Raw genomic sequence first — 26,293 nt, 5'->3', positions numbered from 1 at the left:
GTTCAGCTGACTAGGGTTCAGAGTCTTGGAGAAATAGGCGATGGGATGTTCTTTGCCCTGATTTGATTGTAGGAGAACGGCGCCAACCGCACCCGCGGAGGGGTCGGTCTCAAGAATAAAGGGTAGCAGTTGGTCCGGCTGTCTCAGAATAGGGGCAGAACAGAACCTTCTTTTCAGGCAGATGAAACTCTCCTCGGCTTCCCTGGACCAGCGAAAAGGCATGGAGGCTTTCTTTAGTAAGGAGGTGATAGGCAGAGTGAGTCTGGAAAATTCGGGAATAAACTTCCGGTAAAAGTTGGCCAGTCCCAAAAATCTTTGAATCTCCTTTACAGACGAAGGGGAGGGCCAGCCTAGAATAGCTTCGACCTTCTTGGGATCCATGGTGATCCCCTCGTTGGACAAAATAAACCCCAGATAGGAGACGGAGGATTTGGCGAAAGCACACTTTTCCGGCTTGACCAATAAATGGTGTCGCTGCAGCCTGTGTAATACTTCCTTCACATGACGAGTATGCTCTTCGGGCTGACGGGAGTAGACCAGAATATCGTCTAAGTAGACAATGGTGTTTTGGCCCAAGAGATCAGAAAATATACGGTCCATAAACCTTTGAAATATTGAGGGAGCATTGACCAGTCCGAAGGGCATAACCTGATATTCGAACAGCCCATAGGGAGTGCGGAAAGCCGTCTTCCATTCGTCACCGGTCCTGATGCGGAGCAAATGGTAAGCATTACGTAGGTCGAGTTTGGAAAAAACTACTGAGCTTTGGACGGTCTCCAGGATCTCCGAGATGATGGGCATAGGGTACCGGTCCTTGATGGTAAGTTGGTTAAGGCCTCGGTAATCGATACAAGGTCTTAGATCCTTGGAGTCCCTCTTGGGAATGAAGAATAGAGATGCTCCTGCTGGTGATCTGGAAGGTCGGATAAGTCCGTTGGCTAAGTTGTCATCTAAGTAGCGTCTAAGGACTTCCTTTTCCGACAAGGAAAGGGGATACATCCTACAAAACGGAACCAGAGCCTGAGGGACTAAGTCTATCCTACAATCCTCAGGTCGATGAGGAGGAAGTTCCATGGGTTGTTGGTCTTGGAACACTGTGGCGTACTCCTGAAGACCGCTTGGGATACAATGGATCGTCCTCCTCTCAGGGGCACACCCCGTCTTGACGCTTTCGAACAAGGGTCCTGGAAGACACTTCTCCTGGCAGTAAGCAGAATGAAAACTTAGAAGATTTGCTGACCAATCTATGGTAGGGTTGTGTCGTCGGAGCCAACCAATCCCCAAAATGACTGGGAAATGAGCTGCACGAATGATATTGAAGCACAGTACTTCAGTATGTTGTTGAATGGATACCCGTACCTCCTCTGTGGTGTGGGTAATGAGGCCGGAGCACAGAGGGGTACCATCTACTCCCTCCACCTTCTGGTCTTCCTTCTTGGCTATTCTGCGAAGTCCTACCTTGTCGGCCCATAGGGTGTCCAGGAAGTTCCCGGCTGCTCCACAATCCAGCAGAGCCAGGGTCTCCATTTCCTTTCCTCTGAACTGAAGCTGGACGGATACCACCATGAGACGTTGGTCTTCCGAGGGTTGGGCAGAAGTAACTGAAAGAGTGACGTAGGAACTGGGAAAAGCCCCTCGGTAGTCCGTCCTGCCAACTACCGAGGGCGTTCGTTTCCCGGACGTCTTGGGGGTACATCTGGGCAGTCTCTCAAGAGGTGTGTGGAGGAGCCACAGTATAGACAAAGGCTGCCCTCCCTTCTCCTCTTCTTCTCTTCCGCTGTCAAGGGCGCTCTGGTTGCTCCTATTTGCATAGGTTCTTCCCGGGTGGATGGACGAGCGGCAGGTGAGGAGGTTGATGGGTGAGTCTCGGGGTAAGAGCTGGAGTTACGGTTCTTTCTCTTTTCATTCCTCCGTTCAGTCAACCGAAAATCTATCCGTACAACAGCCTTTATCATATCTGAGAAAGAATCGGGGCGAGGGATCCTAGCGAGCTCGTCCTTCAGCTCTTCGCGCAAACCCCTCCTGAAGATGGTGTATTGAGCCTCTTCTTGCCAGCCAGCTTCTGCAGCCAGTCTTTTGAAGGAGGATATGTAAGTAAGTAGGTCAGAACCACCCTGACGAACATCCAACAGGTCTTCACTAGCCAGATGAGCGCTTTCAGTGCGAAGAAATGTCTGCTTCAGAAGATCCTTGAATGCTACAAAGTTCTGTAACACTGGGTCGGACTGGGACACCAATGGGGTAGCCCACGCTAGGGCATTACCAGTCAGGTGGGTGATCATAAACCCCACTTTAGCATGATCGGAGGAAAAGGTGTTCTGTCTGAAAGCGAAATGGATATTACAAGCGTCCAAGAATTCTTTGACTTTTTTCTCTGATCCGTCGAATTTGCCTGAAACCAGAAGCAAAGGAGGTAAATCTGTGACTTGCTGTTCTCTGGTGGTAACTCTCTGTTGGAGAGCGGTATTTGCCATCTTAAGGGCTTGAACTTCCAGGTTTAGGTTTTGTACCGCCGCAACCAATTCTTGAAGTTGTTGGGATGTTGCCATGTCAGTATTTTGGCGTTGCAAGCTATCAACAATGCCTGACGCTGTGGGCGTATCAACAGGGTTTTCCGTTATGTTGTCTACCCCACTCGAACCCTGAGAGTCTTCAAGTTCCCCTTCCTCCTCACCTGATGATGATGAGAAGTCCAACTTCTTTCCGCCTGATCGACGAGTAAAAGTCCTCCTCTTCTTGTGTAGATAGGGTCGGCCTCGGGAGGAAGCCACCGCGATCCTTTGGGAATGAATCAGCGGTGACTCCCCCCCGTGACAGACAAGCGAGGCAAGGGGAAAAGCCTTACGGCACAAAAACCCCTCCGGAGTGTAGATATCCGATGCAGCGGAACGAGAGGATAATCCAAGACCAGACTGGATATGGGATACCGGCAAACCCGGCTGGAAAGGGCTCCGCGAGGTAAGTAGAGAGAACGGAACTGACTGGAACCAAAAGGGGGGGGGGGCCAGAGAGAGAGAGAACTCAAAAGAGGCAAGGCAGGAGAAGAGAAGGGAGGCAAACAATCCAAGCCCCCAAGAGAAATAACGGGGCGAAGGCAAGAGAGGGAAGAAAAGACAACTGAATGAGCGAGGGAAGCACGGGAAAATAGGACAGGAGCGGAACACCGCCAAGGGAGAGAACTGAGGAGCGCTAGCAACGTAGAGGAATCAGAAGTTGCAACGCGCCGAGCCGCCGAGCGTAAACAGGGAAATACACTCGGTGGCGGCCATGATGGAAAGGACTAGACCGCTAAACAGCGCTTGGGAGCACAACGTGGCGGCACAGTCGGACGGCCGCCATGTTTCCACCTCTTCCATAAACGCCAGGAACCTGCGGTTGTGACACCTTTTGACATGGCTGGTGTGGTTTCTGACCCTTTAACAGTCCCAGTGCTATGTGAACAGGAGAATCAACACGCTGTCCAATCTCAGTTTAGCCTGAATTGCAGCTGGACGAGCAACAATGAAGAGAGAGAAACTCCTGCAGAGCCAGCCATAGAGGCAGGAAATCCTGCATAGTCAATCACAGGTGACGGAAGTCACGTGCAGCCAGCTGCAGGTAAGGGACATCCTGTGGAGTCAGCCTCCGGAGACGATGTCCTCCTGGGATGTAACTCCTGAAACACCCCAAGGCAGGAGGTGTGCTACACTGCCAATCCGCAAAGCCAGCGGAGCGCTGCTCTCTCTGACAAAGAGCAGAGCAGAAGACAATCGGCCAGTGGACAAGCCCTGATCATGCCGGACATGGGAAACCAGCACACACTGTTCCGAGCTCTGACAAACTGTCAAAGACTGGCAGAGAGACACCAAACTGGCAAAACAAAGCAGAGAACCTAGCACAAGTTTAGACCATGGTGCCTTGCCAGCCGAGGAGAACGTCCCTCCCAAGGAATACCGCTACAGCAAACCAGGTACACAGTTGCCACAGGGAATAGGGAGGAGGGAGAGGACACCCGGCCAAAGTTCAGGATGGGCTCAGAGACAGAAACAAGAAACCCAAAGACAGGGTGGCAGATGAGGTTCCCCAAGCCAGGGTGGAGGATAGAAAAACCCAAGATGGAGTGAGAAACCAGAAACCCCAGAATGGGTTGAGCATAACAAGGCCCTAAAGAAGGGTAGAAGAAATAGAACTCCAGGGAGGGATGTAAGAAGTAAAGTTCCAAAGCGAATGTAAGTAGTTATTCCTCAAGAGGGGGAGAAAGAAACAATATCCCCAGGTGTGATGAGAGAATCCATAGCCCCACATGGAGAGGGAAGCACGCAACCCCTACGTGGCCTGAGAGAAGATATAGGGACACTTGGGTGGGGGTCAGGAGCCAACCAAAACCAGGAAAAGAGAAAGACTAAAGACATTTTTGTGAACTGTATAATCAGGCATATGACCTGGCAAACGCCAGATAGACATTTGTGGTGGGGTCAGAAACCAGTCACCACATCCAAGGGGAGAGTAAATCCCTTGTAGACCTTTCTGGTTAAATGTATGTTAATCTTTTGAATTAGTAGTGTGAGAAACCTGAAGGTACTCTCACATTTACTCCCCAGGGATCTTCTGTTCAGGTGGCCGGGGAAGGGCCATCGCTTTTAGATCCCAACCCTTGGGGTGGACTAACGAGGAAGGATCACCTGGGTGGAGGGTCCTTGGGGCTTGGGGAGAGAGGACCTGAGGGTGAGACATGGTACCCCCTCCTTTCTAACACTGACCTATCTAACCCTTCCCCAGCCTTTATGGGTTACATACAATCCCAACCCATAATTCCCCACTCACCCTTACCTGGTACTGAGACAAAGAAAAAGGGACTAGGAGTAATACAGACTACCTATAGGAAAAACCACTATAGTACTGGAACGAAGAGGAGGGATCCTGATGACTACAGGGCTGAAGGTCAGGCATGTCCCAATAATTGGCCTAATTGGAATCAGGCAAACCATGAGAGTGAATCACACCTGAACCCCCTAGATGGGGCTCAGGTGTATAAAAGGTGGGGCACCAGAGAACTAAGAGAGAGATGCTGGGGAGGGAGAGAGAGAGCTGTCTTGGGGACAGGAGAGAGAGCAGCAGGAAGGCCAGCCCAACCCACAAGAAGTCAAAGGAGAACGGAACGCAGAGACACTGAAGGACTACAAAGTGAAGCAGAGTGGAAATGTGCGGCGAGGCAGCAGATGTCTCCAGGGAGCCGGTGAAGGCAGGAGAAGGAAACCATGGAGAGTGTCAGTCCCTTCGCCTTGGCCAAACAGTGCTTGTTTCCCTGAATGGAGGTACCAGTCCAGGGGTGTCGGAGGGGCAGGCGGTAAGACCCTGACCTCGAGGAAGCTAAAAAACAGAGCGCCGCGACCGGTGAGTTTCAGAGAATGCCAGAAACCCGATGGGCTTATGAAAGTTGCTAGTTGCATTGTATCGGAGTAGTCACATGCAATCGGCACATTCTTAAAAGCGCCCGATCACACAGAAGAACGAATCGAATGGCATGCAGTACTAGAAGTGTCAAGGAATGTTGTCTGGGTTGGAATATCCCAGATGTCTGGAAGGACCTGATGTGAATATATCACTAAGATTCATGTATGTATGTATATTATATCAACATTCATGTTACATAGATAGTCAGTACTTCGCTTCTTCATACTTATACATAGAATATTTTACAAAAGCATGGTTTTGTATAAAAAGAAGAAATATTTATTTTTCAGAGACATAGGCTTTCCTAGGATGTCCAATGCATTTTGGTCATAAAGACCATCTTCAGGGACCAAGCTCTAAAAAAGAATGTTCAAAAACATTTTGTGAGTGGTTTGTCACACATGATATTTCTTTCATATTCCTGCACATATTTTAAAAATATCCAAAATCCTATTATGTGCTTGAGATTAGGACAATTGCCCATGCTATCTAGAACAGGAGCATGGCCGGGTATTTCTAAACCAAAGCGATTGTGCAGATTGTATACATTTATTTATGTATTTTTTGGGGGGGTTTACATTATTTATTTATAATATGTACAGAAATACAAAAACATATAAGAAATCCACAAGCATAACTACAGAAAGAGAATGCGTGAAAACAAACAAAAAACAACAAAAAAAAAAACTAAAAGAAATTGTTAAACACGTTCCAGACCTTCTCATATGAAGACAATTTACATTTTCAGTTTGTATATCAACTTTTCTGTCCTTGACAGGCTATGCATTTCCTGGATCCATTCCTCAAAGGACGGAGGGACCCGACCCTTCCACCCACGGAGAATCAACCTCTTGGCCACAATGAATGCCCTAAACATCCACTGTAAATCTGAGCTAGAAACTGCTCGCCAATTACTGACAAGATGCTGTGCCCTTTCTGTATTCTATGAAAAGGGATATGCGAAATTAGAATACAATGCGCAATTCTTTCTTCAAGGCCAGTTCTGGTTTTATATTTATACGGCTGAAAACTTGGTCATGAATTACACTGTTTTTTATATATGGCAAGAAGTTTTAAAGATATTAACTTGAAATAAGGAAAAGGATTTTATTTATTGCTACGTGTTTTATATCAAATAATGTATGTATTGTTGGGTTTAAAAGAAAATACTTTAATATATTTGTAATAGAAATGTATATGTTCTTGATTGTATCATTTAAAAAAAAATAATGTGAAATAGATATTGCTTTTAATTACGTTTTCTGTGTTAAAAGGTTTATTTTAACCAATAAAACACGTTAAAAAAATTCTTTCATATCTATCCATGTTATTTTTCACCTTTGTTACCTGCTTATATGGTCTTCACTTGTTACTTCTGTAAGAGCTTAACTTATTCCTGTCAGGCTGTAAAAGGTAATTTCTTATGCAGGTTTGCTTCTATGACCTAAGGTCCTTGTGTAGGTTCTGTGGTATAAACAAAATAGAGTTGGTATTCTAGCCTTTCCATTTTGCCTAATGAGATTGTTAAATTTTTAACTAAAGAATAGGGTTCATAACTTAGTCAAGTGGGGTCATGGCCTCTCAGTTGGATTCTTGTACTGGTATGTATGCAAAAAAAATGTCAGTTAGCTATTGTGTACAGGTGGGAATTTCTTATAATCTCATAGGGCTCCATGATCCTATTTCTAAGTAGTGACTTACCTTTCTTTCAGTTCAGAACGCCTACTTGGGTCACCATAACTGCTAGGAAGTAGTTTCCTGTGTCCCCAGCAGCATTTTTATATTGGAAATGGTGCCGGCAACGGCAGCGTAGTGACGTCATCAACGCGATGACGTCATTGCGCTCCAGCGATCATTTTGTTTATTTTGTTGCATTCTCTTTGTTTAAATGGGGAATCTAGACCTGATGATGTTGCTAATGGCTGGAATGGGAGGGTTCCATGTCTTTACAATGACAACCTAATTAACGACATACATTAAAAATAAATGTTTGAATTTTTTTTATTTGGGGTATGTCCCACCCCAATCCCCGCATTTCTACTGCCTTTTTACCCTCCCCCTACTACACCCACCCCTTTTAATCCCTTAAACCACCCCCATGTGTACTTGTACTTTAAACACTGGCTACCCAATGGGAGTTGCTTCTATGCTAGTGGAGATGATGCTAAATATTTGGCTAATATGGATGAATACATATGGTGTGATTTAGTATAAGTAATGCTAATTTAGCTGATCACTACTTTAGTTGGCTCGCTGATTAGCATGTAGTTGGTAATGTGGAGCACTAGTCTCCACTCCTGTCTAGCTATGTTGGTCTCTCTAATAAATAACTGCTATAATATGATGATATACAATCACTTCCTCACTGTTATGTGGTAACTTATGTACAGTGTCATGATGACAAGTTAACACGTTATTTACAAAAGGTCCAAGTCACATATAGATTTTTTGATGGAGCTATTGGCAGTCTGGATGTGGTGCCATATGGTTACATGAGAGAGCTTGCTAGTTTGCAATATGAACAGAATCTCTAAGCGTGTGGCTAAATGTGGAAGTTACATACAGATTTTGGAAGATACTTTTAACTTTGTGACATTTCATTTCAATTTTTGTATTTCCAGTGTTGCATGCATTAGCATAGGGTACATATTTGTTACCATTTTCGAGATATGTGGCAATTTACTTGGTGAGTCAGTGTGATGATACAAAACATCATACTTGGATTTTCTTATACTCCAACCGTGATACATAGGTGGATAATTGGATAACAGTTCCATGTAGTTCCATGTAGTTACACAATCATTACATAGTTTACCACAACAATAGTCATTATATAATATTAATTTTATACAATGTTGTATGTAAACACAACACAAGGATTGCTGGGTGGTGTTAGGCATAGTTGTCTACGTGTAGTTGTGTCTAAAGAAAACATGCAAAGTTGCATTCTTCATTCATTCCCCTGGGTGTAGGGAGTTGAGTTTTTCTACCAAAAGGTTTATCTCTGATCTAAGAGTTTGTTTCCAATACTTGAAATCTCATCTGAGATATCTGGTGCTTTGCTTCTGAACTTTGTTGAAACACTGTATTAGAGTGGTCACGTCTGAAGGAACTGTACGTGCTCAAGGGACTCTGATCAATCAGGAATACTAAGAAAGTAATATGAACTGTTAATGCTGTGAAAACGTGAATAAAAGCTGTGAAGGAGCAGCCGAGGGGAGCCAGTGAAGTGTGAGCAAAATGCTGACAGAGCAAAAGTAAACTATCTAAGTTAAAGTGAAGGCTGTAAATGAAAGCAAACAAAGTGGAACTTGGAAAAGAGAGCCAAGGCAGTGCCAAGAAAGAGAAACCATTAATCTATGAACTTGTGAGCGTCTGAATTGGTTGTGAACTGGCAAACCACTCGTAAGTCAAGGTGACAGAAAGCTGGGGCATAGGTAACTGGTTGGTGACCTGTAATGGCTGGGCCATGCAGCCTGCCAACTGCACCTAGACTGGGAAGCCCCAACAAATCCAGCAGAATTGTGAACATAACCCTGAAACGAGATAAAGCTGAACATTGTGAGGTTATTATGTAAACAAAGCTTGGGGAAAGGAACCCTGAATTCCTTTGGAACATTGTTTTGTGAACCAAGCTTGGGGAACGGAACCCTGAGCTCTTTTGCAACATTGTTTTGTGAACCAGTGCTTGAAGCTTGGGTAAGGGAACCCTGAGGTCCCTTGGAACATTGGTTTGGGAACCAGTGTTTGAAGCATGAGGAAAGGAACTCTGAGCTCCTTTGGAAAAGAAATGTGTGAACCAGTGCTTGAAGCTTGGGAAAGGCATCCCTGAGCTCCTTTGGAACATTGTTTTGTGAACCAGTGCTTGAAGCATGGGGAAGGGAACCCTGAACTCCTTTTGAACTCTGTATGCTAAAATCAAGTATGCTTGAAACTCAGGGAAGAGAAACCCAAGTCCTGACTGACCATTTGAAACCCCTAATTGTTGGAGCTGTATCCTGAACTTGGGGAAGGGAGCTAGAGGCTGCTCCAGACTTTGTGTTAAACACTATTGAGTTAGAATAACCCTAAACTACATTTTTGTATTAGACATGAGGCAAGCATTGGTTTTGACACATACAGAATTCTGCTTTGGACTTACGGACACAGCCTTTCGTTCGTTTTCTTTAAGGTAGGGAAATCCACACCATAGCTATAGGGCAAGTTAGGCACTACACCCATTTGGATACTTAAAAATTCTTCTGTTGAATTCTCAATTTGTTGTGTGTGTCATCTCTTTATACCATGCCTGTCTCACATAGGTAAAGATACACTATACAAAAGTGAGACTACTTACTACCCCGCTCAATGTCAAAGCAGGCTAGGTTTGGTGATATATGATGTTATCTTAATTGTTAAGTTTCACCTTACAAATCGTTGAAACAATCCAAAGTTGGTTTAAATATTAAATACTACCATGTGTAACAACTGCCACAATCTATTGAACGAAACTGAACCATTTTGCTTTTACATACTCAAAAATACAATAAAAATCATCATTCATAAATGAGTCCATATTCATTTATTTTTAAGACTAATTTAGAAAAGTTAAAAAAGGGGAGAGAGCAAAAAACACATGTATATGACTAATCAACACTACATGATCTACTCAATCTCTTCTTAAAAACAGTATCATCTGTGAGGGGTTAGTTGAATTAATGAAAAATTAACTCAGTTCACTTAAGCAGTATAAAGATACAAGACTTCAGTAATTCAAAAGTCTGTTGTCAGGTGTCGACATGTTTCGGCCCTTCTGGAGATTAAAACACTATCTCTAGTGTCAATACACCCAATGGTTTTTCACGGCCTTCTTCAGGACAGACAATTTCTTTTAGCACAATGGTTTAGCACAATCTAAAAATAATCATACAAAGTTGTAAACGACAATGGTTCATTCATTCAAACAAATATATACACATGTTATGTAGATACATTATAATTATACTAATGATCACGCACTTTTTACATATGTGTTTTTTATATGTTACACTTCTGCCCAAATGAGGCACATCAGTCAAAATATATCACCAAGCCTTTACTTACATCCTGGATGGACATGAGCTCAAAAACCGGCTCACTCGTAGCCGTAATAGGGCATTTTTTCTTATTTCTTTTCGCCGGGTATTCACAGATCAACCCTGATTTATTCACAAATCCCAGCCTGTATTGGGAACCTGAATGTTATCACACACAAGTGAAATACATCTCCTTATTTAATTTGCCATGATTCACTTGCTTTAGACAAAATTAATAATGTCACTTAGAATGGCCACTCGGTCTCAGTTATTTCATAATTTTTTAATAGTTAACGCGACACATCAATTTACGGCACTCATACTTATTTATAACTATGCTCAATTTTAGTCTTGTGCCAACTATCATGGTTGTTAGAATTAACATTCAGAAACAGGCATATTGATGGCACTGGCACCCACATTAGATCACTCACTTGAGTCTGCTTTGGTGTATTTTAGATCTGTTGCCCAGGAGTATTTTATGGGAAAGGTGCTATGAATGATCGCAAGTTTTTTTGTTTTTCAAACGCCAGGTAATCACGTATCAGGGTCCGCCTCGGGAAGATAACCTACCAAATTGTAGGAAAACAAGGCCTTTGTATATTCCGTTTTGCATCGTAAAACATGAGCTCTTTCACAGAACATATCCATGAAAAAACGTTTATGACAAACGTTTATGAAAACGCCGGCTAAATGATCCTCTTAAATCAGGGAGCATCACTAGCTTCCTTCTTTTCCCACTTTCCCTCACAAAAGGAAAACGTGTCCATAGTTTGTGCGTATGCATACTCGTGGGTTGACTCCCCACTACACATATTTAACTTCTGAGAGTGGGCTTGCACAACACAAACCGAGCTTGAAATTTAAGGGCGGCTTTCCTTTGCGCGTATTTCGCTTATAAAAACAAACTAGCACAGCACATCTCAAGCTCACGGTGCAGGGCGGCTCTTCACAGCATATTTTTAACTAGTGAGGGCGAACTAGCATAATATAACACGAGCTTGCAGTGTTAGAACGGCTTACCTTATTTTACAGTCCCTTCGGCGGCATCACAGAAGAAACGCCCGATCGGTCGCATTCTCGCGTTCGAGTGCCGGCTGATCTTTTTAAACCTAATTTCAGTGGTCATCTGATCAATCACGTGAGCGGGAAGGGTTTTCCCAATTTTTAAAGGGACAGCGGATTACATATCGTACACTGCGTACAAATTTAAACAGTGATGCAAGGAACCATGCACACAGAAAATCGGGCTTTTGCATCCCGACATATTATTCTTTTATGTCATGGGAATGCCACAAAGACCATCACCAGGTGATGTAATAAGGTGTTTTCTAAATGCCCTCGCTTTGTGCCGTGTCATAAATTGGTGTGAGGCACCTTTGTAACTAAAAAAAACCTGGTGAGCGAGAGGAAAGAAAGAGAAACTCCTAAATCTCTTCAGGATATTACCCGACCTCATTTCATTAAACATGTGGTTGGGTGGTGCCCACCCCTCATGAGAAGGTAATGAGGGAACTCCATTCCACGGCCGTATTTAGACCTGTGGTGACTGTGTTAAGGGAACAGATCGATCGTTGTTCGCTTAAACTCAAGAGCATTTCTCTTTCATTTGCAGAGTAGGGTTGTAACACGAACCAAAAAATATCCGTGTATTTATGTTTTTTCAGTTCATAATGTGCCACTAAGGGTTTATTGGCTACCTTATTCTTCAAACAGGATTTGTGTTCACAAATGCGTTGTTTTATGCACCTTTTAGTTTTTCCTATATAAATCAAATTACATGGGCACTTAATTCCATAAATTACCCATGATGATCCGCAGTTGGAAAAAGTGCGGAACACCCAATCTTTTCCATTAAGGTCAATAGGTTTTAAATTACTTGTAAATGGGCAAGCTACACATCTGCCACATTTAAAGTGGCCAATGACCGGCAGAAGGTGCCACAGGGTGGTTTGATTAGGTCTCACCTCTTTCTTAGGGTAGGTCTGGACTACCAAATCTCTAACGTTCTTTTGTCTCTTAAACACAAAACGTGGTGTAATGGGTTCGAAGTCTGGGGTTTGTAAGATATGCCAGTTCTTTTTTATACTCCTTCTGAGTTTGTTACTAATGGCGCTAAACGTTGTCACGCATGTCATTTTTTCTTGTTGCACCTTGGGTTCTGGATGTAGACATCTATCTCTATTCGAGTGCTTCGCTCGCTTGAAGGCAGCATGCACTATTTTTTTAGGGTAGCCTCTTGTGTTTAACCTCGCTTTCAGATCTTTGCCTTCTTTTACATAATCCGTAATATCCGAACAGTTTCTCCTAATATGCAAAAATTTCCAATTGGCAGATTTTCTCGCAGAGCCAAAGGATGGAAGCTGTTAAATTGGAGGAGAGTATTCTTATCTGTAGATTTACGAAACAGAGTGGTGGACAGCTGACCACTGTCGGATTTCCGGATTAGTAAATCGAGGAAAGGAATAGAGGAAAGGTCCCATGACATGGTGAATTTTATATACGCGTTCTGGTTGTTGAGCCACGATAGGAAATTCTGCAAAGTGGTTACGTCACCCTTCCACACCATAAACACATCATCTATATACCGATACCACTGTCCTATATGTTCTTTAAATGGATTATTGATATGGTATATAGACATGCTTTCATAATTATCACTGTACAAATTTGCTAAATCGGGGGCAAAAGTTGCCCCCATACTCTTTCCATGGATTTGACGGAAATAAACCCTGTCACACAGCTCATGTCCATCCAGGATGTAAGTAAAGGCTTGGTGATATATTTTGACTGATGTGCCCCATTTGGGCAGCAGTGTAACATATACAAAACACGTATGTAAAAAGTGCGTGATCATTAGTATAAGTATAATGTATGCTACATAACATGTGTATATATATTTGTTTGAGTGAATGAACCATTGTCGTTTACAACTTTGTATGTTTATTTTTAGATTGTGCTAAACTTGTAATGAGGTATATGAAAAAGGTTTTCCATCTCACCTAAAAGAAATTGTCTGTCCTGAAGAAGGCTGTAAAAAACCATTGGGTGTATAGACAGTAGAGATAGTGTTTTCATCTCCAGAAGGGCCGAAGCATGTCGACACCTGACAACAGACTCTTGAATTACTGAAGTCTCGTATCTTTATACTGCTTAAGTGAACTGAGTTAGTTTTTCATTAATTCAACTAACCCCTCACAGATTATACTGTTTTTAAGAAGAGATTGAGTAGATCATGTAGTGTTGATTTGTCATATAGATGTGCTTTTTTGCTCTCTCCCCTTTTTTAACTTTTCTAAATTAGTCTTAAAAATAAATGAATATGGACTCATTTATGAATGATGATTTTTATTGTATTTTTGAGTATGTAAAAGCGAAATGGTTCAGTTTCGTTCAATAGGTTGTGGCAGTTGTTACACATGGTAGTATTTAATATTTAAACCAACTTTGGATTGTTTCACTGATCTGTAAGGCAGGGACGTTGCTAGGAGGGGCTACAGGGGCTATAGCCCCTGATCTTTTGGTTGTAGCCCTGGATAGAATCTCAGGAGGTACAGCCAAAAGACTAGCTAGCCCCCAGTCCCAACAGTTCCGACATCAGTTTAGCCCCAGGTCTTTTCCAGACCTAGCAACTCCCCTGCTGTAAGGTGAAACTTAACAATTAAGATAACATCATATATCACCAAACCTAGCCTGCTTTGACATTGAGTGGGGTAGTCAGTAGTCTCACTTTTGTATAGTGTATCTAGTTTTGTTCTCCCGTTCAGAGATACTGACCCCCCCCTTTAACAAAAATTGAGGGAGATTACCTTTCTTAGAGGTAACTCACATAGGTAAAGGACAGAATTTTGGGTCATTAGGTTTGGAAGGAGGACTGAATTTTGTTATAAGACATCCTGTCGAGCACCCCTTTCTTATTTCCTTTTGTGGTAGAGCAAAGACCTTAGAAGTTATAGGAAAGGCCTTATTTCTTTTGGTGTAAGAAACGTCATGTTACAAATATGACCTCTTGTCCGTCTCTCGAATCTGACTGACCACAATGTACAAGATTTGAGAAGAGCTTCATGGATCCCTCTGGAGTGGAGCCAAACTTTCCTTCTGAACTACAGTCAAACAAATATCCTAGAAGTCTTCCAATTCTCCAATAAAATGCCAACCCATGAGGAGCTTCTAGAATCGTACCCATGTGACTATCGCTGACCCAACCCTACATTTGATGACACAGCACTGAAGGCCAATGTGGCTCTGCCCCATAGCGCAATGACATCCAGGAAATACCTGAAAACTCATAGACAATCCTTTAGCGAACAAGTTTCATTAGAATCTGCACTTCGGAAGCCACTGGGCCTTAGCATTATTCTGTTACCCAACCCATATCCAAGTTGTTATGATGCCTGTTCTTCATCCTTTCCCATCCCAAGTATCACCATCTATGTAACCACCATATCCATCACCAAGCATTCAGAAATGCTCTTAAAATGGCATTCAAAACAATGCAAACATAAAATACAAAAGGATAATACATTTCTATTATATATGTATTTTTGCAAAGGGAGCATAAACGGGTTGTCAGACAAAAGTAGGCTGCACCCATAGTAAAGTTGTTAGTTTCCTCCATGCTAAACGGAAATAGCTGCCACGCCTGGGAAGAAACCAACACACAACCAGGTGCTGGGAAAAAAACACAAGGTACAATCTAATATATCCCAAGACAAGCACACAGCGATGAGGCTGCGAGAAACTTTATATTGTAATAAAGAAAGACATTTTGAGGTTTGGAATTATCCCATTTCGATATATTTGTTGATTACTTTCGGGAAAAGCGCTGGCCTTGGGATATATTAGATTGTACCTTGTAGTTTTGCAAAAGGTGGCATGTCTGATTTAGGGTCTCATTTAACATTTGGCAGTATTTCATCTCAAATACTGTTACAACTTGCGGTAAGCATGAAGTACCAGGAAGTGTTTACATGATTTAGAGTGATGTAGACCCTTCACTCATTCCCCATTTTTTAGTCCTATTGGACTCATTTGGGTATTGCCTATTACTGCATGCAGTAACTATAGCATGCAGTAATATCACATGTGCTAATGGTTTTGTGTGCAGGAAATTTCCTCCCCAAAAACAGGTGTTTTCCTAGCGAGTTTCACTTTGTAAACTCGGGAACTTGGTAGTGCGGGAAAAGTGGAACAACAAAAATGCTAAGTAGGACTTCAATGAAATCCCAAAACAAGCAAGGGTCTCTCCTGAATTTATGCATCTCATTAAAAAGGAACTCTTTGGGACTTTCCTATAAAAGGATCAGTGAGGACTTGCCTACTAATCTCTCTGCCTCCCCGGAATTCGACAAATACATGTCTTCTTCAGATGATACCAGTACGGATATTGAAGATGGAGAGTGTGCTCAGTCTATTGTTGTGGGGGCGGGGGACGCAAGGCTGTTCCTTTTCTAGCTCTGCCTTTTGCAGCATAATGAGGCCAAGGATGGATTCCATGTTCCAGCTATGTTCTAGCTTAGCAATGGGTCAGTCTGTTATTAAGAACAGTGTGTGTCAGCTGCTAACTCATCTGCGCTGCCTTACTACTATTGGTGATTGGCCAACTCAGGTCCCCATTGGGGACAACACCAATGATCAGGGCGGGTGGGGTCTTAAGAAGTCCGATCTTCCCCACAAAGAACCTCCTTTACTTCTATTTGATACTGTGCATATCACAGCTTCGACAGATGATCAAGCTTCGGATGCTCTTTATGTGGAATCCTCTATGTTGGACAGTCCTTTGTCCTTGTGCAAATAGCCTACTAAAGGCATTAGGGTTAACCAGCCTTTATCTGACATACAGGAACATCTCAGGACAAGTTGTAAGAAACTCGTAAAGGTTTATAGGAAAATCTATCGTCCCAAATTTAGTGAGCAAGCTTGTCCGCCCCCTTTTTCCCCTGCTGTGGGCAATTATACCATCACTAAAAAAGGGGGGGGTGGTGTCACAGTACGGGAAGTTCTATTGCATGGCACTTTGGACAAATGGTTGTGGGAAAGGTATGCTCGGGCGACTAAATTACTGTCTACCCTCACCAATTTCGGCAAAGGTATGGCGAGCAAGGTACGGCCCACTGTGTCGGCAAACTTTCAGGATACTATGACAGGGGATGGCGTACCTAAAACTTATAAGAAAAGGTGCACACTGAGACAGGACTCGTCTCCTCTCAGTCTTCAGAGGGATATGAGGGGTTACCCCTTCCTACATCACCGGTAGAATCATCGAGACCCGGAACTAAAGCTGCTGCGGGACTCTCTCTGCTATCTGGGCCTAAGGCGGAGGTGGGCCATGATTTATTGGGCTCTAAAGACAAGACTCAAATTTTTAATCATGCTAACTGACTAGCCCATGTGAAGGCTATCAGGAATGCCAGATCAGCCTTCATTACTTCCTTACCTGACCCTGCATGCTACTCTGGGCTAAAATACTTTAAAATTGTGGTGAGACCTCCTTTTTAAACCGGTCCTGGCTACTTAATCTACTTCATCAAATTCCTGCCCTCACTTCTATTACAACGAAGGATATTGTGGGGTTCGAGTTACTGGCCCTCATTACGACCCTGGCAGAAAGGGTTTTACGCCAGCGTAATGCATGGCGTACCTTTCCGCCTTACTACGAGTTCCCGTAGCGCCATGGTGGTTTTTTCGCCTGGTTTTTCCGGGCGGAAAAATCCATGGCGCTACGGGACCTGTTGTTAATTACGCCACCGTAATTTACGGTGGCGTAATTAACGCCTTCCCCACTCCCATTATACCCTATGGGGCAAAAATGGGAATGGGGAAGGGTAAATGGGGATTGGGGACTTACCGCCCCGCCAAGGTCGGAATGGGGCGGTAAGTCCGCCAACCCCCATGGCGGAGTTGGCAGCTCTGCGCCATGGACCATGGTGCAAATTGCACCATGGTCCTCCGCCAGGGTCGTAATGAGGGCCACTGTCTTTTAATAGTGTGTCCAACTGGGTACTGGCTGCCTTTGTTTCTCCTCAGTTGGTTGAATCCATATGTAAGTTGTCTGGGTATTTCTATCAGATGGATTTTGATATTACAACATGTGTGGAATGGGTTTAACGGCGCCGCTAATGGTGCCGGCACCGTTAAACCCACTCCGCACTATTACGAGGTCCCCTCGGGGGACACGCTCAGGACGTCTGGTTTTTCCAGATGTCCATAGCGGGTCCCGCAAGGGGACCAGGGAGCTAACAACGGGCCCATACATAATCGGCCCGTTGTTTGCTCCCTCCCCATTCCCATTGAGCCCTATGTGGTCTGTATTGGGAATGAGGAAGAACCGGGACCGGGTTCCCTGAAGGAGGAAATACCGGGCCCTCCATACTCGGAATGGCCCGGTATTTCCCCATTCAGGGAACCCGGACACGAATTTGGAGGCACAAAACTTGGTTCAGTCAGATCTATAGGAAAAGTGCCCTGCAAGGCCGCTATTAGTGATGTGAAACCGTTGGATATGTCTGTTGCCCACGGAACCGTGTTAGCCTCTTCACCGGCGCTTTCACCTCGCTCTGTCTCTCTCGATTTTGAGTTTCCATCTGAGACCGCACGGAATGACTGTATAAGGATAACAATTCAAGGAGTGGACTGCGCGACCTTAAACAAGGCTGCGCCAAAAGAGACCGCCCCCAAGGTCACTAAAGAAAATTACTGGTCATGGGTTGCCTGAACCCTGAATAAAGAGCACCCGAAATAATGCCAGGCCCCCGAACATCGTACAAACCGTAAATTGGGATCTTGGTACACCAGGGGCTTTTTGCATTTGTTTAACACAGCCTGGGCTGCTGACATGGACCTCATTTGTGTGCAGGAAACATGGATGCACGAAACTCCAACTTTGGAAGGGTTTGAAATAGCTCACAATCCAGCGATCAAACAGGCAAAAGGGAGACCTATGGCTGGGCTCTTGCTCGCAGCAAAGATAGCCTCCAGCTTCAGGATTGTGACTTGTGCAAATCCCTCTCCTTTTATCCAGGTGGTGATGATCAGTTGTTCAGGGACTACACAGGCACTAAACTCGAAACTCTGTATCATTAACCTTTACTGGAACCACGGGGCCACTGGAGCCGAATGTTTTGTTGATCAAGTAACAACTGCTATTGACGACATAATGGAAATGAGCAACTCTAACAATCTGATCATTTGTGGCGACCTTAACATCGATTGTATCACTCACTTGAATTTAATCAGTGACAAGAAGAGACTAAGTAGTTCCGAAAAACACCTGACAACTCAGTGGTGCTTGGTAATGGACTTATGTGGTCTAACGATGTTATATGGCCAAATATCCACACGCGAACCAACTCTCTTGAAGTCACAAAAACGGTTCACAGTGATCACGACATGGTGATCTTGAAATTTAAGTCTACCGTTCGGCACAATCAAGAACGCTGGGCCCATTCAGTAAGAACGTGAGGCTGCCGAATTCGTTTATATCTTGATACTGAGGACTTATCCTTTATCTCTGACAAATTTCTGAATTCTGGATCACTGGAATACAAACACCTTTTGACTCAATATGTGGAACAGAAAAATAACCTAAGAAATGCAGATTTTTCCTTCAAACACAAATTTGACCTAGAGATTTCTCAACGGAAAAGATCCTTGCGTCAGCAATTGAGAAAAGTGCGAAAAACTCCCTCTTCAGACGCCTGTGAACAGAGTTGAAAGCTAAAACAAGCTTATAAGAACTGGCCCAAGTCTCATAAAGCTATTCTGTTACAAAATGATGCAGAGCTCATGTTGTCGAAAATGGCGGGCACCAACTCAGCAGATTACTGGAGACTAATAAACTACAATATGGCGCCACAGCATGCCTTGCAGACAAATCTAGTTTTAGAGACGTTGTGGATATCCTTCTACTCTGATCTCTTTCACAAAGACGCATCTACCAAAGAATGGAAACCCCCCATGCTAACAAATTGGGAGATTGAGTTTGACAAAGAAGATATCTTGCAAGTCATTAAGAACGTGCATGACTCCAGAGCACCTGGCCCGGAGGGGCTCACAAACTTTTCCATTAAACGCCACCCAGAAGAATGGTCAGAATTTTGTTCAACTTTGTTCAAAAGAATCGTCAAGTGCTGTAACACCCCGAAATCATGGAAATCCGCCGTGATTGTACCTATCTTCAAAAAAGGAGATCGAAGAAACCCGAGGAACTACAGACCCATTGCACTGCTCGATGTGCTAGGGAAAGTGTATGCCACCCTCTTACAACAGCAACTCCTAGAATGGTCTACCAAATGCAATCGGGTCGACCCGAGACAGACAGGATTTGTTAAGGGGGTAGGGTCTTGTGTCAATCTCCTGTTGCTAAATCTATTGAAGATGGAAGCTCATCGGTCCAACTCTAAGATCTATTTGGCCTTAATAGATTTATCTCAAGCATTTGATAGTATAAACAGAGACCTACTCTGGGGAAAGCTGAGTGAATGGAATTGTCTAGCTAGCCTGCTGGCTGCTATTCGTGAACTTCGCACAAACACCTCGATCAGGGTCAGATTAGACCTTAAAGGCAATCTATCAGCCCCTATTGACACGTTCAGGGGGGTTAAACAAGGTTGCCCCCTAGCAGCCAGCATCTTTAATCTGTTTATATCGGACATTAAAGACATTTTCAAAGGCTTGCCTATGTTTCCACCCAAAGTAAATGGTACTCACATTGACTATCTTGTTTATGCGGATGATCTTATTCTTCTGGATTCAACAGCTATAGGCCTACAACGTAAGCTCACCATCGTCAAAGAATACTTAACAACAAATGGCCTTAATATCAACAAGGAAAAATGTGAGATTATGGTATTTGAAAAACTGCAGGGCACTAAAGGAAACATGAAGAAATCCAATTGATATTTAGACAAAGAGTCAATCAGGATTGTGAAGAACACCTCCTATTTGGGGATGAGAATCAGTGCAAGTAGAAACAATGCACCCTGGCCGGAGTCAGTGAAGATCAAATGCCGGCAGCTGGCATGCCAAGCCTCCCTGATTAACAAGAAATTTGGCAGATTTTCTCTCAAACCCACGATAGGTTTTTTCCAATAAAAGCTGGTTCCGGCCTTGATATATGGCGGAGAAAATGCCTTTGGCTGTGGGCATGAAGTCTGGAGTACGCTTGAAAACATTTTTTGGTCAAAAGTGTTACAACTTCCAAAAGGGAATGCAACAGCTTGTGTAAGATATGAACTTGGTTATATCTCAATCCAAGCAAGAGTTGCTTGGAATCTCCTGAGTTTATTCAGAAAAACAGCAAAACCGAGTCCGCGTCCTCAAATTGCCATACTCCACAACTCAGAGGATGGCAAAACACAAACAATCTTGCACCAATGGAATTCGTTGTGTTGTGAGGTATTAGACACATACAACATTAAGTTACAAACATTGATTGATAATCCAGACTCTGCAAAATTAAAGATGTGGCGAACTGACTGGATCAATACATGCAAACTAAGAACTGATTCACGGACAATGAAAGAAGTGCCCGAAGAAGCGAGAGCATATGGCTTAGTCTCAGAATACTTAACTCGTTTCCCGGACCAACGATCAAGAACTCTATAGATGCAGTTCAGGCTCAACGCACTGCAAACTAAGGAGCGCCTAAGCTTCTGGTCCCAGTCTGATGACTTAGATCTATTGTGTCGATTTTGTGGAACCACCAATGAAACCCTCAAACATTTGACAATGACGTGTTCTGGGTTACAACAACAAAGAAATGCCATTTTTGGCCCAGTAACAACGAAATTTCAATTTCTATCTCGGGAGGACTGATGGAGAGCTTTGTTTGACAGTTCAAACAGATCTGTGTTATGTGCTCTTGTTACCTTTTTGTGTGTACTAAAAGAGAGTCTGGATGTAAAAACTACTCAGTAATTGATGTGGTAAATCCACATACACCCGGTTTGACGAAAGCGATGGTTCAGATGATGAATTGGACACAAAGAAATGTATTTCTTCACTGTCTGATGATTTTCATCTTTCTTCTTTCTTTTTCTTTTTTTTTTAAAGTTTGTAAAAAAACTGAATAAAAAAAAATAATAACACCTGACACCTGCGCTAAAACATTTCTGGCTGGGGGAAATGTGGAAGTATGTTCTTCTGATTATGGTCGACTGGAGGAAAGGATGAAGGGCTCTTGGTTTGTTCCTCCTTCCTCCTTGCCAGCCCCCATGTTGAAATCTGGACACTGCAGAAATGCCATCTTTAAGGTCATGTCATGGAATTCGAGAGGTCATCAATCATTTATGTGTAATAGGCATGTAATAGACCTCAGGAGATTAATGACATTTTCCTACCCCAGTAAACATGGCTTACTACTGGTTTGATCTGGATGGCTATGCTATGTTCTATCTTTGGTCATTGACCCCTAAGGCCGGCCGCCTGGTCGGTGGTCTATGTATGGGTATTAAAACTCTCTATGCTGCTAAAGAGATCAAAATTGTGGGCCTAAGGAATATTTACTTTGTGTTGGAATTTGTGGGATCGCCTTTTGGGGGTGGGCAGCTGTTAATAATTTCTTTGTATGACCGTCCGGGTGGTTTGCGGACTAAGGTGTTGAAGGTGGCACTTATTAGTGTCCTTCGACAATGGCTTCTGCGGTACCCAAAGGGTGCGGTCTTGGTGGCCGGGGACTTCAATGTTGACTGTTATGATCACAGGCCCGGATAGATTTACCAGTAATGTAGCATTTAAAACGAAATCTTGCAATCCTGGTACCGACTGGCGGGCCTTGCTGTCTGAATTTGATTTATTGATTCAGTATCCGACTTTGAAAGACAGACTTCATACATGGGCGAATGGCAAGCATTATAGCTCCTTGGACTTTGTTTGTAAATAGTCTGTTATGCCGATTATTCTCATCATTGGTAATTATGCCAGTCCCCATGAGTGACCACGCTATATTGAATTTAGCTTTAAAGACCACACAGTCTGGTGTTGTCCAGCAGTTGGTATGTAACCCTACAGTTAATATCCAGGGTAATACACTACGCTGGACGATGGATCTTATTCGAGCACTTAATGAGAAAATGTCTGGGGCAGAGTCTAGGGGGGCCCAGATATTGCCCGCTAGTGGATGCCGGCTTGATGCTTTGGTTGCCAGGTACTAGCTGCCATTCGATAGGCCTTCCATCGCCGGTCGTGGCTCAAAATAATTGGGAACTCCCTATGATGCCATAATAGCCAGTAAGAAAAGAGAGTTGAGCGCCGCCATTCGCTTCGTCAAAAGACATCATTGTTTTAGCCCTGTTGTGAAAAACCAGGACATTTATGTTTTGACGGGTCAATATAGGGGCTGGCTCACTGACAATCGTCATAGTAAGAACAGCTCTGCCTGGATGACTCTGTTCACACTCATACAAGAACAAAACATGAGGACAGTCTGGCACTTAATTCGATCTGATCTGGCTGAGGTGGGGGCTCAGGACGTTTGTTCCGTTGATCAGTATTGTTGGGAGACCTTTATTCAGGACAATTACTGGGACCCTGAGGAATTCCCACAGACTCTGGTCTGCGGCCTATGACTAACACGCTGGTGAGGCAGTTGGTCAAGGATTTAGACTTCCTTTTGGTTATTGAACAATTGTCCGCTTCTTGGTCTGCTGGCCCTGATGGCCTATGTAACATGTATTTAAGAGGGATCCCGAGTTTTGGGCGGTGGTTCTATGTCAACTGTTCTTGCATATTTGGGAAATAGTGTATATCCCTAGGACATGGCAGCAGTCTGTCCTAATCTACGTCCACAAGAAGGGTTCCCGGCATTTACCTGAGAATTTTAGACTCCTGGCTATGTTGGATAGTGCCTCAAAAATGTGTTCTAAGATGTTGCATGTTGCTTGAGGCTCTTCTGCAATGGGTAGAAAAGCGTGCCCTGCTTGATATCACTCAGACCGGTTTCAGGAAGAACTGCTCCGCGAGCCACCCTTCGTGGGTTCTTCTTACTCTAATCTCTGACTCCCTACTTGTTCCAGACCAGGCACTTTATATGTGCTTTGTGGATTATAGCTCGGCTTTTGTCACAGGGGGTGCTTTGGTCTAAGCTGGAGAACTGGGGCATTGATGATTCCATCTTGTATTTTCTAGGTAATGAGGCACAGATTCGCCTAGCTCAATCTGGCATTCTGGGGGCCTATAGAGGCCTAAAGCTGGGCTGTGTGCTAGCTCCTATTTTATATAATTTATATGTCTGCGATTTTGCTGAATGCTTATGATTATTAAACATCTTCCCCCCCAAGTTTGGTGGTGAAGTTATTCACTGCCTCACCTTTGCAGACGGCACAGTCATTTTCGATCGAACTGGCGTTGGCCTACAATGCTCTCTTGAGGCTTTGGGCCTCATTACGACCCTGGCGGTAGGGAGTTAACGGCGCCGGTAGAGCTGCCGACGCTGTTAACCCCCTAACGCCTCAATACGAGGTCCGCTCGCGGGACCCGCTAAGGACGCCTGGTTTTACCCGATGATTGATTATCATCTGGCCAAAATTGAGGATAGGGCACGTGTCTTTGACCATGCCTGATCTACTGATTGACTGGCTATGCGTCCCAGATACGTCCTATATACCCATCAGGGCTTATCTGGGAGTAGCTCACACAGCTATTTGACCAAATATCGTTTCCCTCGATTGGTGCAATTTATATCTTAGGTTTGATATTCTTGCAGTGCTGTCTTTCACTGGGTCTTGGACGGGTATACGCTGTGACCTTAGAATCTGTAGGCATTGTTGTGAGGAAATGGAGACAGCTAGACATGTCTTGACCCAGTGTTCTTGTCTCCAATCTATGTATGATGGGGGGTACGGGCCATATTGCGATATAATGTCTGATCAATTCTGGAGTCTTTTGTATGGGGCAGAAGCTCTTGTTCTTACCACAGGGGCATATTACATTTGGGAAAAGGTGAAACATCATTTGAGTGTCTAAGTGGTCTCTATTTGTCTTGAGTTTCTTTATGATGGTTAGAATGTTTACTTTTTAAATGCGTGTAACCATTTACAATGGTTTGCTTGTAATTTGTTTTATGGTTTTTATATGGTTTTATGTAGTGCGAAAGGTTAATTTAACCATATGCACTTAATAAATAAAAAAATTAAAAATAAAAACAAGCAATCTGTTTTTTCTTTCCTTTTCTGCAGCAACCCTCCCTTCCCCATGGTATCTCCAGGAGGTGATGGTGCCCATTGTTAGCTGGTCGCAATGCAAGAAGTCATACAACAGTCTTCTTTATGACATGATATGTGCAGGATACAGCGAAGGTGGAAAAGACTCTTGCCAGGTAAGGAAACACACATCTCCTGCCATGATTTAATTTGGTATCTTTCAATCTTGCATCCCTGCTACAGAACAACAGGAGTACAAGCTGGGCAACAGTGTGGTACATTATCCACCCCAGGTCACTGCTGCCCAATAACAGTTGAGTAGGGCTAGGTTGCTACTATTCAAAAACAAATAGTGGAAAAAGACTCACGCTCCTCAGATGATTGCGAAATCAGCCGCCCCTGGCATCGCTGTGACCCAGTAGCATATGGACACTGTCGGCACGAGGAGGGAAAATGACTTACCACAAAGATCCCTGCTACCAATTAGCAGGTGGCAAAGCTCGACTTTGGAAGGGATAGAGAAACAACATAGAATTCACAGAAACCGAGCAACAGTCGGTAGAACTGGTAAAATGGGGGGAAAGATGACCCCTCCCAAGATGACTACTAGCTAACAGATCACAGAGTTGGTAACAGGCAAGGAATGTTACCCCCTCCCTACCTCCACATAGTCTCACTGCTGTACTCATTATCAGGGGCTGGAGCTGTGGAGCTGGATACAGAGAGCGATATGAAGCCAGCAACAAGGTCACTGCTACCTAATAGCAGGCGCCAAAGGTGGGAATTGGAAGGAAAAGGCACACATTCAGAGTTGGCCAATACCCACTTACTGATGGGGGATCTGGGTGCCGGGAGGTAAGGTGCGGCACCGGCGATCACTATTGCCCAATCAGAAATGTGCACACTGGTTACAGGAAGGGAAAGTAGTCCATGCAACGCCAACGGTGCCCATTAACAGATAGGTGAACTATGCATAAGGAGGGATGCTAGCAGACCTAATATTGTGGCTATATAGTAACCAATGGATGAACCAGACACATGGAGGAAAACTATCGCAATGAGGATATTTTCTGGCCTGTATCTGAATGATGCTTGGCAAAGAGAAGGAATATTTCCAATCCAAGGCCACTGTTAACCAATGACAGATGGGTGAGAAAGAAAGGCATCCGGCAGAAATGTGAAATAACCAAGATTATATTTACCGAAAAACAGACTCCCGATTGGGGCACAATGAAGGGCAACTTCTCTACCCAGAGCGCGCTTTCTGTGAGCACGGAGGTAAACATTCATAGATGGAGAGGGATAAACGTCCATAAGCAGTGAAGGCACACTATATATAATCAAACAAAGAAACGAAGCAGCCCACAGTTCGCCCTACACTGGGGACAAGTCATAGTTTGTGAGAACAAGCACTCCATGACTGCCCTACCATACACCCAATTTACTGACATGCAGCACCAGGTGTCTTAGGCAGCTCTGCTAATTCACCTTAATCCTGGACAACACAGTTCAGCAGCATTGATGTCCTCCTCTGCAGGAATCCAACTCTGCTTTCAGACCCGAATGCCCCCAGTGGTGGCGCTGAGCATCCATATACTGCACTCTATGTGAGTTGTATACTTCTCATGGACACATTTCAGGCCGTGTCAATTAATTCATAGAGTAAGT

General features: G+C 43.8%; 1 protein-coding gene across 1 annotated transcript in view; it reads left to right on the top strand.

Moving 5' to 3' along the window:
- The window catches only part of LOC138580919 (serine protease 33-like), a 393,743-nt gene that overhangs the window by 326,467 nt on the left and 40,983 nt on the right, over positions 1-26,293 (top strand). Inside the window, exon 5 of the mRNA XM_069651851.1 lies at positions 24,662-24,801. Within this exon, the coding sequence (XP_069507952.1) occupies positions 24,662-24,801 (140 nt within the window). The remainder of the gene's footprint in view (positions 1-24,661; positions 24,802-26,293) is intronic.

This window comes from Ambystoma mexicanum, chromosome 3p (genome assembly GCF_040938575.1).
Source record: "Ambystoma mexicanum isolate Mex_15411 chromosome 3p, UKY_AmexF1_1, whole genome shotgun sequence".
NCBI lineage: Eukaryota > Metazoa > Chordata > Amphibia > Caudata > Ambystomatidae > Ambystoma > Ambystoma mexicanum.
Note: the sequence above shows the minus strand (reverse complement) of the source record. Positions and strands in the feature narration are given on the sequence as shown.